Raw genomic sequence first — 19,161 nt, forward strand, 5'->3', positions numbered from 1 at the left:
GTTATTACCTTTCCACTTTTGGAGGTCGGGGTACAGACTGAATGAGGAGTAAACAAGGATAGAGGGAAGAGAAAGGAAAAGACAGGATGGGGAAGGGGTAGAAATGACCTCCAAGGTCTTTTCCAGTTCTGGCTTTGGGGAATGGGAAGGCACTTCCGGCAGCAGGAAGGAGGACGAAAAGGAAGAGGAAAGGGCGGTGCGGTGCGGTGCTGGAGGGCCGTGTCGTCGAGGTGGCACCCGCGGCTCCGCCCGCTACCGGCCCCCTGCTTTCCTCTAAGTCAGGCGGAAACGAGCGGCGACGGGGTACAGGGAGCAGATCCTCAGAGCGCCCCAGCCGGGACCAGGCTCCGCCCCGCAACAGCAGGCAAGCAGTGCGCCGGCGCCAAGTCCCCCGCAGGCCCCGCCCTCTGCCCGCCTGCAGAGGCACGCCCCCTCTGCGCCTCGACCCCTTCGGGGGGCCCAGGCGGGGCCCAAACATTCGCCAGCGCCGCAGCCGCCATCGTGTGCCGCGCGTCCCTAGCTCTGCAAAGGACAGGCCTCGCGCCAGGATCCCGGCGGACTTCTGAGGTGGCCAGAGCCCCACCGCGGCCCCTGCCCCTATTCTGGGCTTCCGGATCGCGTCCCTTTCCCCACCATGCCTTAGGACTCTCCTTTATTGGGCCTACCCCCACCCCCATCCCATCCTGCCGCGACCGCTCCCGATCTTATCAGGTCTTGGTTCCCATCCACCAAGCCTCGCGCCCCTTACCCGTCGGACCCCTGTGCACCTTTTCCCTAGCCTCGCGTCTTTCCCCAGCCCCTGTTCTGCAATTGCTCTAGTCGTGGATGTCTCCGTTCCTGCCCCTTCGCCCAGTCCATCATGCTTTGCTGATGGCCATTTCACCTTTGGACTCAAAACACAGTGCTTCAGTTTAGAGATTGCATCCCTCTCCGACACAATCCTGTGCCTTCACACACCCCTTTCCCTGGGTTACCTTTTATCTGCCCCAGGACCTTGGGCTTCATTTGTAAATCCAACACTGCCCTATGCCACTGCCCCTCCGGCTTTCCGAACCAACTCGCTGGAGGCTGCATGCCTTGGAGACCTTTTAGCTCCGAGATTTGTTCTGAAGAACAAGCTCCGCAGTGTTCTGCCCAGCCCCGGTCTCACCCAGCCCGAGGCAGGCCCAGCTTTACCCCACCCAAGCTAACAGCTGTTGCTGCATTTGCTCCGTCAACTCCTGGATGCCCTTGATTTTCTGACCTCCCCTCTCACTTAGCTTGCCTTTTCTCTCTCTCTCTCTCTTGTGTGTCTCAGGTGCCAGGATGGTGGGGGAACTGCGCTACAGGGAATTCAGGGTGCCCCTGGGGCCTGGCTTGCATGCCTATCCTGATGAATTGATCCGCCAGCGGGTAGGCCATGATGGGCACCCTGAGTATCAGATCCGCTGGCTCATCCTCAGGCGCGGAGATGATGGGGAAGGGGACTCAGGCCAAGTGGACTGCAAGGCTGAGCATATCCTGCTATGGATGTCTGACGATGAGATCTATGCCAACTGCCACAAGATGCTGGGCGAGGATGGCCAAGTCATCGGACCTTCCCAGGAGTCTGCAGAGGCTGGGTCCCTCGACAAATCTGTGCTGGGGGAGATGGAAACAGACGTGAAATCCTTGATTCAGAGGGCCCTTCGTCAGCTGCAGGAGTGTGTGGGCACTGCTCCTCCTGCCCCACTCCTTCACACTGTCCACGTCCTCAGTGCTTATGCCAGCATCGAGCCCCTCACTGGGGTCTTCAAAGACCCCAGAGTCCTGGACTTGCTCATGCACATGTTGAGTAGTCCTGATTATCAGATCCGCTGGAGTGCCGGCCGGATGATACAAGCTCTGTCCTCCCATGATGCTGGTGAGGGGCCGTTTGGGAAGGAAGGGAGGACAGGAGAGGGTCTGGGTCGGCTCAGGGATTCACAGGACACTGTGACAGGAGCTTCTGACCTCATCAGTACGTAAATAGTTCTGTTGTCATTCACTTTAAGTTGGAAGAAAAAAAGTAGGGGGGCGGGGGCGGGGGAAATGCTTGTGGAGGGAAACTGAATAAGCAAGAACATAGTTCATTAGCTTTTTTATGCAAAAGAAGAGCTTAGACTGTTGTAGTGTGTGCGTGAGAGAGAGAGTAAACTTTGGCTCTAAAAGCAAATCAACAAATATGTCATTCCGGATGAGTGCTGGCAGAGGATTGTTATGAAGTAGAAAACTAGTGAACTCAGGGAGCTGCTTCTGATTGGAGGCGTGGGTTCCAGGGACCCGGACCCAGATCCTCCTGTCCCTGAGCCAGCAAGAGGCCATCGAAAAGCACCTGGATTTTGACAGTCGCTGTGCGCTGCTGGCGCTGTTCGCACAGGCCACCCTCGCCGAGCACCCCATGTCTTTTGAGGGCATTCAGCTACCACAGGTATCTTGTGAGGGTGTGGGGTGGCGGGAGCTGTGGACTCGTCGCAGAGGATGCTGTGGAAAGAGGGACAAAAGCGAAGACACGATGGGTGAGAATCAAAGGTGTGTCCTACAGGTCCCAGGACGGTTGCTCTTCTCCCTGGTGAAACGGTACTTACACGTCTCCTTCCTCCTGGACCAGCTGAATGGCAGTGCAGGAGAGCAAGGAGCCCAGAACAACTTTGTTCCCACGGAGCTGAATGCAGGGAGGGGTCGGCTGGAACTGGAATTCAGTATGGCCATGGGCACTCTGATCTCTGAGCTGGTGCAGGCCATGCGCTGGGACTGGGCCTCGAGCGGACCAGGGAGGTTGGCACGGTCCCCCTCTTCCATTTTCCAGCCTCAGCCAGTAGATGCCAGCTTGGAGTTCTCCCGCCCCCACACCCAGCTTATCAGGAGGTCAAGGCGGTTTCGCCCCCGAACTGAGTTTGCAAGTGCCAATACCTATGCCTTGTACGTGCGGGACCATGTGCAGCCTGGGATGCGGGTACGGATGCTGGAAAATTACGAAGAGATCACTGCTGGGGATGAGGGCAAGTTCCGACAGAGCAACGATGGTGTGCCACCTGTGCAGGTGAGGGCTGCGCGGTAGCGGGACACCGAGCGGTTTATTCTGGGTAAGGCGTAACTTCGGTACAGGGGGCTCTTACAAGCCAGCTCCGTTTAGGTCAAAAGGGCAAAGGAGTGAACAGTTGAAGGGAGGGCTGCTTGGAGAGCTTGGGACATGTGGGGACAGGAGGTCAGGAAGATGGGCTGCTTGGGGCCAGAGGGAAGCATGGAGTCGCGTGGTGTCAGGAGAACCAGGCACGGATGCACAAGCTTGTAATCCCAGTACTGGGGAAGTAGAGGCAGGAGGATCAGGAGTTCAAGGCCAGCCTTGGCTACATAGCAATGTTGAGGCCAGTCTGGACTACGTGAGACCCTGTCTGAAAGAAAATAAAAATGAAATTAGAATAGATGGAGAACGGAGGTAGAGTCGATTGCAGAAGAGGAAGTGAGGCTGTCTGTACTCCGTATAGCAGTGTTCGGGTGTTGGAGGGGGTTACGTTGTGGACAGTAGCAGGGCCTCTCTTCCCCTCCCTCTTTCCCCCCACTGTCCAGGTGTTGTGGGAGTCAACAGGCCGCACCTATTGGGTTCACTGGCACATGCTGGAGATCCTGGGCTTCGAGGAAGACATTGAGGATGTGGTTGAGGCTGCTGAGTACCAGGGGGCAGTGGTCAGTGGAGCATTGGGTGTAGGTGAGCTCTGGGAGGGGTCAGCTCTGAGCGGAGCAGCAGTGGTCTACCTGGGTGGGCAGTGACATGGCCACGCCCCGTTTTCACAGCCCCACCCTCCAGGCGCTGGAAGCCCATGACTGAGCTCTTCGCTGTGCCCTTTGTGGTGCCTGAGGAGGAAGACGCCGCCGAAGAGAGTGAGCACCTGGCCCAGGCTGAGTGGTGGGAGCTCCTCTTTTTCATCAAGAAGCTAAGTGCCGCAGACCGTCAGCAAGTTGTGCAGCTCCTTCAGGACAACCTGGATGGGGAGGTAGGCACTTCCCAGTGTCCCCAGCAGGGGCCCACAGGGGAGGAGTGTGTTCAGAGATGCAAGTGTTGATGGGCCGCCGGTTCTAAGAGGTTCAGAGCGGCGGGCAGATGTGTGTGTAGACAGATCCCCGTTCCTACAAAGTGTCTCTCAGCATCTTCGTTCAGCTGCCTGCAGGGTGACTTTCTCCCCATAGCATGTTCTGGACGATGAGATCCTGCCCGAGCTGACCGTACCCATTGAGTTGGCCCAGGACCTTCTGCTCTCTCTGCCTCAGCAACTTGACGACAGTGCTCTGAGGGACCTGTTCAACTGCTATATCTACAGGAAGTATGGGCCTGAAGCCCTGGCAAGGCAGCTCGGCTACCCGTGTCTGCTAGATGCCCAGCAAGCTATATTCCTGTTCAAAGCTGAGGCCGAACCTCAGGAATCTGAAAGTGTGGCTAGTGCAGAAGGTGGGTGTCCTGCAGATAGCAGCTGAGAGACCTGCCTTCGGGAAGGGGTCCTCACAAGGATGTCTCTGCCAACTGTTGTACCGTCTTGTCTGAAAGACATATCCTACCCAGAATCCTCTGTGTGTGTGTGTCAGAGGACAACTACAAATGTCATTCTTCAGCTACCATTTATCTTTCTTTTTATTTATTTAAATTAATTTTATTTTAGTCAGGCGGTGGTGCACACGCCTTTAATCCCAGCACTCAGGAGGCAGAGGCAGGCGGATCTCTGAGTCTGAGGCCAGCCTGGTCTACAGAGTGAGTTCCAGGACAGCCAGGGCTACACAGAAACTCTGTCTCAAAAAAATACCAAGCAAAAAACCAAAACAAAAACCCTTTTATTATATGCATGTGGGTGTTTTGCCTGTCTGTGTCTGTGTACTATGTGCATGCAGTGCCCAAAGTGGCCAGAAGAGAGCATTGGATCTCCTGGGGTTGAAGTTCAACAGATGATTGTGAGCTGCCATGTGGGTGCTGGGAACTGAACCTGGGTCCTCTGGAAGAGTATCCAGTGCTCTTAACCACTGACCCATCTCTTCAGCAACACCACCCCTGTTTTTTTAGGCAAGTTCTCTTGCTGCCCTGGTTCTTGCAAAGATCCACCCATCTCCACCTATTCAGTCTTGTGATTATAAGCATGATTTGCCATGTAGCTTTTGTTTCTATAAGGTTTTATTTTTAATTATATGTATATGTTGTGGGGGGGAGTGTTGTACATGTGCGTGCAGGTACCCAAGGCCAAATGAGGTTGTTGGATACGTGGAGCTGGAGTTACAGGTGGTCATGAGCTGCCTGACATGGGTCCTGAGAACTAGCCAATTCTTACCACACCCCTGTTCCTGTAGCAAAAGAACCCCCTCCTCAGAGTGCCAGCCCTGCCCTGCAGCATCTGGTAGAGGGCTTGGGCCCATCTGGGAAGCTCCTTGTGGATCTGGAGCGAGCCCTCAGCTCCGACACTCCCCAGGAAAATGAGGTCAAAGCTTGCCTGGTGCAACTCCAGCGGCAGCCCCAACCCTTCCTCACACTGATGCAGAGCCTGGACACTCCAGCCACCAACAAGGCCCTGCACCTGACTGTGCTGAGGTGAGGGAGTTGTGAGGGGCAGGTTTGGGCACAGGAGAGCCTCAGGCCAGCTCTATCTTTCTCTGCCTTCCCTCTCCTGTCTCTCCTCCTAGAATCCTGATGCGGCTGGTGAAGTTCCCTGAGGCGCTGTTGCTGCCCTGGCATGAGGCCATGGATGCCTGCATGGCCTGCCTTCGGTCCCCCAATACTGACCGAGAGGTAACCCTGTTCCATTCTGGGGAGATGCTGGGAGGGGGAAGACTCGTGAGGCAGACCCTGGGCATGGCCTGGGGTACAATAGATAGAGCCTTTGTGCTCTTGGGTTAATTTTTGCTTTTAAAATGAAATTTTATTTTTCTAAATAGGTAATATATTCACAAAGCTCACAAATCAAAATGATACAAGGTATTCATTGAGAATTCTGGCTCCTACCTAATTTCTGTTTTCCCGGTGTCCCCCACCACACTCCTTACGGGTAACCCACCTGTATTAATTTATGTGTCCGTCCTGTGCTTCCTTTTTTTTTTTTTTTAATTTATTTATTTATTGCATATACAGTGGTCTGCCTGCATGTATGCCTGTAGGCCAGAAGAGGGCACCAGATCTCATTATAGATGGTTATGAGCCACCATGTGGTTGCTGGGAATTGAACTCAGGACCTCTGAAAAGAGCAGCCAGTGCTCTTAACCGCTGAGCCATCTCTCCAGCCCTGTCCTGTGCTTCCTTATGCAAATAGAAACAAGAGCTCCATGGCTCCTTTTTAGCCAGGCCTTTAAGAGGAAGGGGAGGGAGCTAGAGAGATAACTCTGAGGTTAAGAGCACTTGATACTCTTGCAGAGGACCCAGGTTCAGTTCCCAGCACCAACAGGGCCGCTCACAACTGTCTACGCCTCCAGTTCCTCGGGATCTGATGCAATACGTACTTGCAAGCAAACACTCATACACATAAAATAAATAAACTGAAGAGAGGAAGGGGAGTGAAGGAGGTAGAATTTTCTGTAGCAGGTTCTGGGTACAGAAGGCTTCAGAAGGGTCAGGGGTCATGGGGTTGGTGAGTGTCCCAAGTCAATGCCTTCAGTTTTCAAGCTAGAATCACTGAGGGTCCGCAGTGAATTCAGGCCTTCTCCATTTCCTTCCAACCCTCTTAAGTGTCTGGGCTGGGGGCCTAGACATCTCAAGGCCAATCCTTCAACTGGTTCTTGAATTAAAAAACAAAAACCCCGGCCGGGCAGTGGTGGCACACGCCTTTAATCCCAGCACTCGGGAGGCAGAGACAGGTGGATCTCTGTGAGTTCGAGGCCAGCCTGGTCTCCAAAGCGAATTCCAGGAAAGGCGCAAAGCTACACAGAGAAACCCTGTCTCGAAAAAACCAAAAAAAAAACAAAAACAAAAAAAAAACCCAGGGTTCTCTGTTCCCCACATACTTACTCACCGGGCAAGACCCCCCGGGGGTGGGAGGGGGGTGGAGGCCGTGGGGGAGGGGTAAGGAGGCTCTTCCCATGAGTGTGTGACTTGATTCTCTAACTCCACCTGACTTTTGGGTCTCTCCCAGCCTGTCACTTTCTTCCTGCACTCCGCCTTCCTCAGCTCCCAGCACAGAGTGGGCATGTGTCACCGCAGCTCTCCATGTAACCCAGGCTCGCCCCTTCATTCACTGCCCCCCTGACATCCCCTCCCAGGTACTCCAGGAACTAATCTTTTTCCTGCACCGCCTGACCTCCACGAGCCGGGACTATGCGGTGATACTAAACCAGCTGGGAGCCCGAGAAGCCATCTCCAAGGCCCTGGAAAAGTATCTAGGGAAGCTGGAGTTGGCTCAGGAGCTGCGGGACATGGTGTTCAAGTGTGAGAAGCATGCCCACCTCTACCGGAAGCTCACCACCAACATCCTGGGTGGCTGTATCCAGGTCAGGAGAGAGGGCAGAGTGAAGTTAGGGTTCCGAGCTGCATAAGAACATGGATCCTGAGCAATGGTGAGGGTGGGGGTGGGGGTGCAAACCTGGAATAGCAAGATGGCTTGAGTGAGCCTGGGGACGTCTGCCTCGCCTCTCCTCTGACTGTGTTTGCATGAGTCTCGTGTCCCTCTGTGAACCCAACTTTCTCCGATGTTCCGGCTCCAGATGGTCCTGGGCCAGATTGAAGACCACAGACGAACCCATCGGCCCATCCAAATCCCTTTCTTTGATGTGTTCCTCAGATACCTGTGCCAGGGTTAGTGTCTGTCCCTGATCTGTTTAACATCACCCTTTTCCCCTCTAGACCTACCTGGCTATGACCTCCACCTCTTCCCACTCTCCCCAGGCTCCAGAGAGGAAAGGAAGACAGACAAGTACTGGGAGAAGGTGGAGGTGTCCTCCAACCCACACCGGGCCAGCAAGCTGACGGACCGCAACCCTAAAACCTACTGGGAGTCCAGTGGCAATGCGGGATCCCACTCCATCACCTTGCACATGCGCCAAGGTGTCCTCATCAGGTAACGAGCTCCTATCCGCCAGCGTCCTGCCAGTCACCGGGGCTCGAGTGTGGACATGACAGATTCCAGTTCCCATTGGCTCTTCTTCCCCACTCCCAGGCAGCTGACTCTCCTGGTGGCTGGTGAGGACTCCAGCTACATGCCAGCCTGGGTGGTGGTGTGCGGGGGTGACAGCGTCAGCTCTGTTAACACAGAACTCAATGCGGTAGGGATCCCTGGGCCATCAGCCCACCCTTTGCAGGATCTCTCTTCCCGCCCGATTCTAAACTCCTAACCCCTACCCATCGTGAGCCCCGTACAAACTAGTCTACTGTCCTGATGCCTATGCAATGGCGTTGGGCATGGAGCACTAAAGCCCCTTTGTCAGGACCCCCATGTCCCTGGGGTGGAGCAGGGAGAGATCTGGCAGGAGGGCCAGAGCTGATGTTCTTAGCAGCTCCATCTACACACACGGAGGTGACAACCCTCTCTCACTCACCAGGTGAACGTGATGCCCTCTGCCAGCCGGGTAGTCCTTCTAGAGAACTTGACACGATTCTGGCCCATCATCCAGATCCGCATAAAGCGCTGTCAGCAGGTGGGATTGGGGTATGGGGGTACAGGTCTCTGAGCCCCAGCACATGAGGATAAAACCCAGGTCTCTATCACCGAACTACCCCACTCCAGCCCCAAGCCTTGATACCTCTGTAGATCCTGAGCCTGGGTCTGGGGCAGTTCAAAGGGCGAAACTTGAAGTGTAAGCCACCCCACCTATGTCAAAATCAGGCCTCATGTGTAACAGGGCGGCATTGACACACGCATCCGGGGACTGGAGGTCCTGGGCCCCAAGCCCACCTTCTGGCCAGTATTTCGAGAGCAGCTGTGCCGACACACACGCCTCTTCTACATGGTTCGGGCCCAGGCGTGGAGCCAGGACATCGCCGAGGACCGCCGGAGCCTCCTGCACCTGAGTTCTAGGTATGCGAGAGCTTGCAGGCGTCTGTGTGGAAGGTCAGGTTCGGGAGATGAACTGTGGGTGGGGTTCTTAGGATGCCATGAGATAGGGCTTGGGGACGGTCAAAGCCTTCTGAGGTGTGGGGATGATGGGAAGCAAAGAGATTTCTCTGAGTGCTGGAGCAGAGTTCCTGTTAGACCAGGGCTCTTCTGGAATATTGAGTTGGGTACTGGGCTGGGTGCTAGGACGCACACTGAGTAATGTAAACCGTAAGGCCTGAACCCCTTCTCCTCCCCAGACTAAATGGGGCTCTGCGCCAGGAGCAGAATTTTGCTGATCGCTTCCTCCCTGATGACGAGGCCGCCCAAGCACTGGGCAAGACCTGCTGGGAGGCGCTGGTCAGCCCCCTGGTGCAGAACATCACGTCTCCCGGTAACCACCCCACAGTAGACCCTGCCCTAGAAACACCTGGGTTCTGTTCTCCGACCTTTGGTCCTTCTGTTAGGCACCTTTGTCCCCCTCCTTCCAGCCAGGGCTGCTCCTGTCCCCATGTCATTCTGTCCACTTCTTTGCTCCTTGTCCAGCTCAACATCTCAGCTTCCCCAGAGACAAGCCATCCTTTGCTTTGTTTTTCTAACCTCCAGACGAGGACAGCACCAGCTCTCTGGGGTGGCTGCTGGATCAGTACCTGGAGTGCAGGGAGGCGGCCCACAACCCCCAGAGCCGTGCAGCAGCTTTCTCCTCAAGGGTTCGCCGCCTCACCCACCTGCTGGTTCACGTGGAGCCCTGTGAGGCGGCTCCTCCGGTGGTGGCCATCCCTCCACCCAGTGAGTACTTCAGACTCCAGCAGGAGCTCTGCCCAACTCATGAGCTCCGGAACTGTTCCCTCTCAATAGTATTAAGGACCTGCCTTAATAATCTTCTTCCCGGGGGCGCAGAAGAGAAGCTATGAACGGCGGGAATTATTTTCAGGAAAAGAATCTCAGTACACCGAGCTCTTAGTCGGTCCACTTTATTCCTCTGGAATAAAATCCTGTCTACACAGCTTCAGTTCTGTTTTCATGCCTAGCTCCTTTCTTGCCTGATTTCTCTCTACATTTATCTGCTGTCTCCTCTAAGTTCTGTCTTAATTCTCTCACCTTAGTTCTGCCCCATCTTGGTCTTTCTCATCTCGTTCTTCCCCATCTGGCTCTTCCTCATCTTCCATCTCATTCTTCTAGCTCTCCATCTAGTTCTCCAGTCAAAATCCTCCTCAGTCTCTGAGGTTTACAGTTACATACCCATGCAATAGCAGTGCTCTAGCTAAAGCAAGGTCACCAGGCTTGAATTCTTACAGGGTCATAAAGGCAGACACGAGTTTTCCTCAGGCAGTGACCACCAGGCTTTCTTTTACAACCCAAAAGGGGAGTGGTAAAGGAGGAGGTCGACTGAGAGCTAAAATCGGTTAATATATCAGAAAAGGGGAATTTATGTGCTCAAACTACATTCCTAGAGGTGGTTAGGTAAATGTTAGGAGTCTACAATGTTAATATAAATACCACTGAGGCTGTATAAGAAAGGAGGGTCTGAGCTAAAATACCTTAATTCAGGAGATCGTTTGGCCTTGGATGCTTGATAGGCATTTCAGATAAAATAGTTATGAGTTCTTGGAAGCATACATAGCACACAAGAAAATCATTGCAGGAATCAGTAATACATATACAAAAGCTAAAATATCACCAAGACTTCTTAAGCCATGGCTTGACCTTCGGAAAAGTCCTTGACCTTTCCAAGTAGTAGCTTTTGAGACAGTAGCCGAGTTCCAGTACGTTTTCCTGCAGCTTGCAGCTGCTCCCCTTCACGCCTACATGCCCAGGCTATCCAGCTTCTGTTGGCCACCCCATCCAGGAACATCACTTCGAGGGACATCCTGTTGGCAAAGGCCTTCAGGGCTTGTCCTTAGGGAGTCGAGGGTCTGTCCGTCTTGACCCTGCCACTTCTCTGTCCCCACAGAGGGCAGAAACAGAAGCCATGACTGGAGTTCCTTGACCACTCGGGGCCTTCCGAGCAGCATCATGAGAAACCTGACCCGATGTTGGCGGTCGGTGGTAGAGGAGCAGGTGGGTAGCAGGAGGTGTGGAGTTGGGGGTGGGGCACTGTGACGGCACCAGATTGGCCGCCTTTTCACGCTCCTGCCCCTTCCTTTCAGGTGAACAACTTTCTGACGTCATCCTGGAGGGATGACGACTTTGTGCCGCGCTATTGCGAGCTCTTTTATAAGCTGCACAAGTCAAGCTCTGAGCTGTTCGGGCCACGAGCTGCCTTCTTGCTAGCGATGCAGAACGGCTGTGCCGATGCCTTGCTGAGGCTCCCTTTCCTCAGAGCTGCCCATGTAAGCTCCTTCCCACACCTCACCTGGTCCTCTGCCTATAAACTCTCTGCTGCCTCCCCAAAGTGGACCACCTCAGTCTCGATTCTGCAATGAGCAGTAGTTTTATAGGACCATATATTGAAAACTAGGGAAAAAATCATTACATGTACCATGTTAAGATAGATAGATAGATGATAAAGATAGATAAATAGATAGATAGATGATAAAGATAGATGGATGGATGGATGGATGGATGGATGGATGGATGGATGGATGGATGGATGGATAGATGGATGGATGGATGATAAAGATAGATAAATAGATAGATAGGTGATAGATAGTCTCAACTTGTAGCTCTGGCTCTGGCTGGCCTCCAGGCCTTGAACTCAGAGGTCAGCCTGCCTATGCATCCCAGAATATGCCTATGCCTGGGATTAAACGTGTGAGCCACCACACCCAGCTTTTTCAAAGGTTCATGTATCCTAGGCTGGTCCTAAACTCACTATGTAGCCTAAGAATGACTTAGAATCCTGATCCTCCTGCCTCTATTTCCTGAGTGCTGGAATTTCCGGCTGTACCATTATACCTGTTTATGTGGTGTTAGGGATTGAACCCAGGGCCTTGTGCTTGCTAGGCAAGTGCTCTGCTGATAGAGAGCTACACTCCCTGCCCTCCTTAGTTCCTAATACTTCTGCCTCCGCCTCTCCAGTGCCATCGTGCGCAGCTGATGTCTTCATTTTTAAATGATGTGATTTTTAGACCATGTGGGGGAGGGGTGACTTTTCAGAGCTGTTAGTGTTGCTGATTTGCACAGCCGTTAATGAAGGGGTCTGTCAGGCTGGGCTGTAGCTCTGTGGTACTGTGAATGCTTCTTAGTCCTGGTTTCCATCCCTACTACCTCCTGAAGGGGGGCGTGGAGGCCGAGCGATGGATGCAGGCGGTTGTCATCCTACCTGCGTTCCCAGCCCTCCCCACGGTTCTCTCCACTGCCTCACTCACTTGTGGTTTTCCTGTGCTCTCCACTCAGGTGAGTGAGCAGTTTGCTCGGCACATTGACCAGCGGATCCAAGGTAGTCGGATGGGCGGAGCCCGGGGGATGGAGATGCTTGCTCAGTTGCAGCGGTGCCTGGAGTCTGTCCTGATTTTCTCCAGCCGGGAGATAGCCACCACCTTTGAGCATTACTACCAGTGAGTTGAGATCTGTTGAGTGGGATATGGAGAAGGCAGGTTGTCTGTTGTGGGGCAGAGCCGGCTCACGGGGCCTGCGTCTGAGATACAAGCAGGCAAGACTGAGAACCTGGGCCAAGCTGGCTCCCACACTGAGACCTGGCCGACTGTGTGTGCTGCAGGCATTACATGGCTGACCGACTCCTGAGCGTGGGCTCGAGCTGGCTGGAGGGAGCTGTGCTGGAGCAGATTGGCCTCTGCTTCCCCCACCGTCTTCCCCAACAGATGCTCCAGAGCCTGAGCATCTCAGAGGAGCTGCAGCGACAGTTCCACGTTTACCAGCTCCAGCAGCTCGATCAGGAGCTCCTGAAGCTGGAAGACACAGAAAAGAAGATACAGGTGGGTGCCAGGGAAGGCTGAGCAGGGAGCAGGGAGGAGGGGGCCTTCAGCATTTGTGAACTTGGTTCCCTTTCAGGTGGCCCACGAGGACAGTGGCAAGGAGCACAAGACCAAGAAGGAAGAGGCTGCTAGGGAGACAGCAGCTGCGGCTATGGCAGAAGAGGAGGAGGAGGGGGATGAAGAGGAAGAGGAGGAGGAGGGGGAGGAGGAGCTTTATTATGAAGGGACAATGCCAGAAGTGTGTGTACTTGTCCTGTCTCCACGCTACTGGCCCGTCACCTCTGTCTGCCACATGCTCAGTCCTACAACATGCCTGCCCTCGTACCTGAAGGGGACCTTAACCCACTACTCCAACTTCTACAGCAAGAGTAAGCGGCTGGCCGGCCAGGAGGAGGGCTTGGCCTTGGGGACAGGGTAGGCTGCTGGGAAAGGGACCTGGAGCTGGGGTAGGTGCTCAAGTTAGAAACCTGCATGGCTACAAACACGGCATCCCAGCATGCCCTTGGCATCCCAGCAGCATGCCCTTGGCATCCCAGCAGCATGCCCTTGTGCAGGGGGTACAGGATACGGGAGCTATGACTCCCTTAGGGGCACAGGATGGCTCTAAGGGAAAATGGAGCAGGTTTAAGTTTTAGCTGGAAATGGGGTTGCTGTTGGAATCCGGACCCTAGGAATCTCTGTGGGAATTGGGGAGATGGAGGCAGAAGTCTTCTAAGATAGGCCACAAGAAAGGGCTTTAAGAGTGGGTGTGTGGCCAGGTATGGTGGAGTACACCTTTAATCCCAGCACTCTGGAGGCAGAGTCAAATGGATCTCTAAGAGTCTAAGGCCAGCCTGGTCTGCATAGTGAGTTCTAGGCCAGCTAGAGCTACACAGAGAGACCCTGTCTCAAAAACAGGAAAAGTGGGTGCACTCCTCACTCAATGGTCACATTTAGTCAGGAAGTGTTCACTGCAGATGAGACTCCAGACTGGGAACAACATGGGGCGAAGAGCAGAGCCCCCTCGGGAGTCCCAGACAAGCAGGGGGACAAGCCTTCCTAACCCAGGGGTTTGTCTCTAATCAAATGAACCTGCTTGGCACAGAGCGGCACAGACTGGCTCCTTGATACCCAAGGCTCTTTAGGGAAGCTGAGATCAAGAGCCACCATTCCCAGAAGTCCTGCCTGTGCTGCACACTGCAGAGATCAGCAAGGCCAAGCTAGACTGACGGTGCATGCCCCCACCTTTCCCTCTTTCTGGTCTTTCTCCCCTCCCCTCCCCTCCCCTGGTACTTCTCCAGGCCAGAGCCACTCCGTCTTAGAGAAAGACCCACAGAGACGACTTCAGTGGACCTGGCAGGGCCGGGCAGAAGTGCAGTTTGGTGACCAGCTTCTGCATGTGTCCACAGTGCAGATGTGGCTGCTGCTGTATCTCAACGACCTAAAGGTGGCCTGTCCCTTCTGATTCATTCCCTTGCCTCCAGCCTCCCCAGTTCACCCCTGGGGAGGCCCTGAATGCTCCCCCTCTTCTAAGGTGGTGTCTGTGGAGAGTCTGCTGGCGCTCTCAGGGCTCCCTCCGGATGTGCTCAAGCAAGCGATTGGGCCCCTCACCTCATCGAGAGGCCCCTTGGACCTCCAGGAGCAGAAAGATGTATCGGGAGGTATGCACTCAAGGCCCAGGAGGGCTGCTCTGAGCCAGGGACAGGCTTCTCAGGGCCCTCCCCACCCAAGCGACCAATGTTTGTTTCAGGAGTGCTCAAGATTCGAGATGACAGTGAGGAACCCAGGCCAAGGAGGGGCAATGTGTGGCTCATCCCACCTCAGACGTACCTGAAAGCCGAGGACGAAGAGGGCCGGAACTTGGAGAAGAGAAGGAACCTTCTGAATTGCCTTGTTGTCCGAATCCTCAAGGCTCATGGAGATGAGGGCTTGCACATTGACCGGCTTGTCTATCTGGTAGGCAGCGGTGGGCATGGCCATGGGGTGCCGCCCACAGGAGGTGGGGGGCCTGTATTTGAAGCGTCTGACTCACTGTACAGCCTCTCAGTGTGTGATGGGCGAGATTGGGCCGCACTTGCCCTGCTAGGGACTACCAGTCCTGGGAGCACGTGACTGTCATGGAAGGCAGACAGTAGTGAGCTCCATGTTTTGACCTGATTTCCTCTCTGATCTTCGTATCAGGTGCTGGAAGCTTGGCAAAAAGGCCCATGTCCTCCGCGGGGTTTGGTCAGTGGCCTTGGCAGGGGAGCTACGTGCAGCAGCACCGATGTCCTCTCCTGCATCCTGCACCTCCTGGGTAAGGGCACACTGAGACGCCATGATGACCGGCCACAGATGCTCTTCTATGCAGTTCCAATAACCGTGATGGAACCTCACACCGAGTCCCTGAACCCTGGTTCGTCAGGCCCCAATCCACCTCTCACCTTCCATACCCTGCAGATTCGCTCCCGGGGTGTCCCTTATGCTTCCTGTACTGGCACCCAGAGCTTCTCCACGTTCCGGTAGCCCTGGAGATGGGGTCCAGGGCAGGTGAGGCTGGGACTTTCTACAGAAAATAAAACATGGGAATTTGATGATCTGACTTGTGTGGTGACTGCTAGAGAGAGGTGAATGGGGGTGGTTCTCGTTGATGGGGACGGAGTCCTCTGGCATTCAGGCAGTCTTCTGACTCACCAGGAGTCTTGTCAAGGTGAGGAGGGTGGACTGGAGAGCAAAGGAAGTATCAGGTGTGTCCTTGCAGGGGAATTCAACAGCCAAGAAAGGGTCTCAGCCCCTCCTCAGAGGGTGTGGTCAGGGCTTTGACCGGGCAGGTGGACACCATGCCCACTTGGCCACATGCTTTGCAATTTGCATGTTACCAAATAGGGCTTCGCTTTCCTCATCTGTACAGCTGGACAGGAGTGACTAAGGGACTCTGACAAGTAACAGGTGGAAGCATTGATACGGGGAAGGCAGACCCTGCCAACCAGCCCACGTCTGTTTTAGCTACCACTCCCAGTGCCAACTACAGTCACTGCTGCCTTCCCTAAGCAAGGGTAACAAGGTAAAGACCTCTGCAAGTGCCCCAAACCTTGCCCATCTTCCACTGCTGGCTCAGGACCTGGGCTGGAGGCAGTCCTAGGAGGAAGCGTAGCTTCTGTCTGCCTCCCGCCGCTGTCGTTGTCCCGTACCCCCGTCCGTACCCCTGTCCGTACCCCCCACCCCCATCCCCTCTTTACTCCTCCATCCTCCCTCCCTCCTCCAGCCAGGAAGAGCTGCACAGACTGTCCTTGGGTTCCTGCCTCCAGCTAGCCCCTAGGCAAGCCTGTTGCTTCATTGAGGCTCTGCTGCCAGGACTGGCTAGCCTGGCCCCACCACACTGAACCAGCGTAGGACAGTCTAGAAAGGCCCAGTGCCGGGGCAGACTCATCTCAGTAGGGTGCAGGAGAAAGCAGTCTATGGCCCTTGAAGATCAACAGTGACAGAAAAAGTAACAGAGTTGGGGCGAGGGTGAGGAAGTCAGATGGTGAGGGAGGGCTCAAAGGCCAAACAGAAGGAACTGGATACGGCCCAGAATAGACTTGGAACAGAGGAAGGGCAGAGAGGCCGGGGTTTGGGAGAGAGGGAGTTCAGACAGAAGCAACAAGAAAAGGCATGATGGGGTGGGATGGGGTGGGGTGGGGTGGGGTGGGGTGGGGTGGGGCGGGGCGATCTAGTGGACCAGAGGGCTAGCTTGCTTTGCTGTACAGGTCCCATGATACCTTTGGTCTGTTAGCCCACAAGTGCTCAGGAAGGCCAGATCAGTGGGCTCCGAGTACATGGGGGTTGTCATTCGTCACTTGGGAGCCTTCCTCCTTCAAAGCAGAGATCATGGCTTTTTAAAAATATATAATTTATTTTATATCCATTGGTGTTTTGCCTGCATGCATGTCTGTGTGAGGGTGTCAGAAGCCCTGGAACTGGAGCTGCAGACAGGTGTGAGCTGTCATGTGGGTGCTGGAAATTAAATCCAGGTCCTCTGGAAGAGCAGCCAGTGCTCTTAACCACTGAGCCATCTTGCCAGCCCCGAGATCATGGCTTTTTAATGGCTCAAGTCATATTTTTGAACACTACTTTGCAATGTTAGACCAGACTGCCCTAGAACTTGAGTACCTCAATCTCAGCTCAGCCTCCCAAATACTGGGATTACAAGAGTATGGCATATGCCCAGAGCATGCACTTCAGCTAGTGGCAAAGTGGCAAAGCTTTGTCCCTCTCTGGGCCCTGGTAGCCAAGCCTGCACACACTTCGTACAGGAGAGGCTAGGCCTCCATTTCCAGCACTGCCACTGCCCCAGGAGCTCTGGCATACTCACTAGACTCAGTGCCAGGGGCATAGCGCTGCTCACCTCACCAACCGTGGGCAGTTTCCATCTAGCAACACACGCGAGTCACACACACGCACACACAATGTTAGGCATTAAACTCCTGCTAGGGAGGACACTACCATTCTGCTGTGTCTCAAGTTCATTCCTTATAGGAAGTCCCCCAAACACACACACTTGCTTTGCTCTTAAAATCCCTCCATGACTGACTCCTCCTGAATTGCTGGTCATCCTAATCACACAGCTCACAGCCCTCCCAAGTACACAGCCTAGTTGATTTGCTTATATCCAGAGCATCAAGTCTGACTCCAAGGACAACCTCCTGACCAGGCATGAGCCTGTTCCTCTGGATCATTCATTCCTGGAGGGCAGACAGGTGCTTCACTTCTAACGGTGACTCAGGGGAGAGTTATGATTGCTTATGCACCCACACCTGGTTGAGGACTTTGACTTGTAAGGTCCTCAGTCCCCCAGCTCCCAGTCACATATACACACACACAGAAACAAAAACACAGGGACTGGAAAGATGGCTCAACAGTTAGGAACGCTGTCTGCTCTTCCAGAGGATCCAGATTTGATTCCTAGCACCCATATGGCAGCTCACAATCACCTAACTCTAGCTCCGGGGAATCTGATACCCTCTTCTGGCCTCTGTGAGTTCCCAGGCACATATATACAAATGCAGGCAATATACCCACACCCATAAAATAATTTTTAAAATTAAAATTTAAAATTATCAGGGGCTGAAGATGGCTCAGCGGTTAAGAGCACTGGCCGCTCATCCAGAGGTTCTGAGTTCAACTCCCAGCAACCACAACGTGGCTCACAACCATCTGTAATGAGATCTGGTGCCCTCTTCTGTCCTGCACGCATACATGCAGGTAGAACACTGTACATCTTAAATAAATAAATCTTTAAAAATAAAATAAGGGGCTGGAGAGATGGCTCAGAGGTTAAGAGCACTGACTGCTCTTCCAGAGGTCCTGAGTTCAATTCCCAGCAACCACATGGTGGCTCACAACCATCTGTAACGAGATCTGGCGCCCTCTTCTGTATACATAATAAATAAATCTTTTAAAAAATAAATAAATAAATAAAAAATAAAAATAAAAATAAAATTCTCAGCTCATCCATCTTTTAAAAAGAGAGGAAAGGACCAAAAAACAAAAACAAAACAAAACAAAAAAAAACCCAAAAACCCACCGGGTGGTGGTGGTGGCGCATGCCTTTAATCCCAGCACTTGGGAGGCAGAGGCAGGCAGATCTCTGTGAGTTCGAGGCCAGCCTGGGCTACAGAGTTCCAGGAAAGGCTCCAAAGCTACACAGAGAAACCCTGTCTCGAAAAACCAGAGTGGGGAAAAAAGGGAGAGGAAAGAACTCTTACACATAAAATAAAAACAAATTCTAGATGGTTATTCTTATCTGAAAATCTCAATTGAAGAAAAACAATCTATTCTAGGCCTTAAGAGGAACATCCACTGTACAGGCTAGTTTTTATGTGGCCTTGACACAGTTGTGTCTTCTGAGAAGAAACTTTGAGAAAATGCTTCCATAGGATTGGTCTTCAGGCAAGTCTGTGGGGCATTGTCCTGACTGATGATTGATATAGGAGGGCCCAGCTCATTGTGGGTGACGCCACCCCTCGGCAGGTAGTCTCTCGTGGTGTAAGAAAGCAGGCTGAGGCCAGGTGTGGTGGCGCACACCTTTGATCCCATCCCTGGGGAGGCAGAGGAAGATGGATCTCTGAGTTGAGGAGAGGAAAACACAAAAACAAAAACACATGTCCTGAGGATGGATGTGATAGCACATACCCATAATCCTACCATGAAGCAAGACACACTGCTGTAGCAAATGCTGTGTCTCACTAGATATGGGCCCAGAAGCAAGGGAGGCCAGTGGCCATGGACTGAAGTCTCTTCTCAGGTGTATGCATTAAAAACACTGACTAATATAGTACCCCCAACATCCCACT

General features: G+C 53.6%; 1 protein-coding gene across 3 annotated transcripts; it reads left to right on the forward strand.

The window, feature by feature from the left end:
• Nucleotides 1–11: 11 nt before the first annotated feature.
• Nucleotides 12–15,420, forward strand: Cul7 (cullin 7). Of its 3 annotated transcripts, none has more exons than XM_052745486.1 (26): nt 12–364; nt 1,298–1,978; nt 2,277–2,428; nt 2,543–3,040; nt 3,568–3,706; nt 3,793–3,992; nt 4,186–4,444; nt 5,329–5,566; nt 5,659–5,764; nt 7,225–7,452; nt 7,666–7,756; nt 7,847–8,018; nt 8,118–8,223; nt 8,500–8,595; nt 8,800–8,975; nt 9,251–9,384; nt 9,597–9,779; nt 10,945–11,051; nt 11,141–11,323; nt 12,330–12,490; nt 12,652–12,868; nt 12,945–13,236; nt 14,149–14,294; nt 14,382–14,508; nt 14,598–14,803; nt 15,029–15,420. In XM_052745486.1, the coding sequence occupies exons 1-26, from the start codon at nt 142–144 to the stop codon at nt 15,350–15,352; spliced, it is 5,445 nt and encodes a 1,814-aa protein (XP_052601446.1). In that variant the 5' UTR covers nt 12–141; the 3' UTR covers nt 15,353–15,420. The 3 variants fall into 3 exon arrangements, with proteins under 3 accessions (XP_052601446.1, XP_052601447.1, XP_052601448.1); XM_052745487.1 differs by having other exon boundaries at nt 1,298–1,882; XM_052745488.1 differs by lacking the exon at nt 12–364 and adding an exon at nt 412–567.
• The last annotated feature ends 3,741 nt before the right edge of the window (nt 15,421–19,161 follow it).

This window comes from Peromyscus californicus, unplaced genomic scaffold (assembly GCF_007827085.1).
Source record: "Peromyscus californicus insignis strain IS unplaced genomic scaffold, ASM782708v3 Scaffold_19__1_contigs__length_69161282, whole genome shotgun sequence".
NCBI lineage: Eukaryota > Metazoa > Chordata > Mammalia > Rodentia > Cricetidae > Peromyscus > Peromyscus californicus.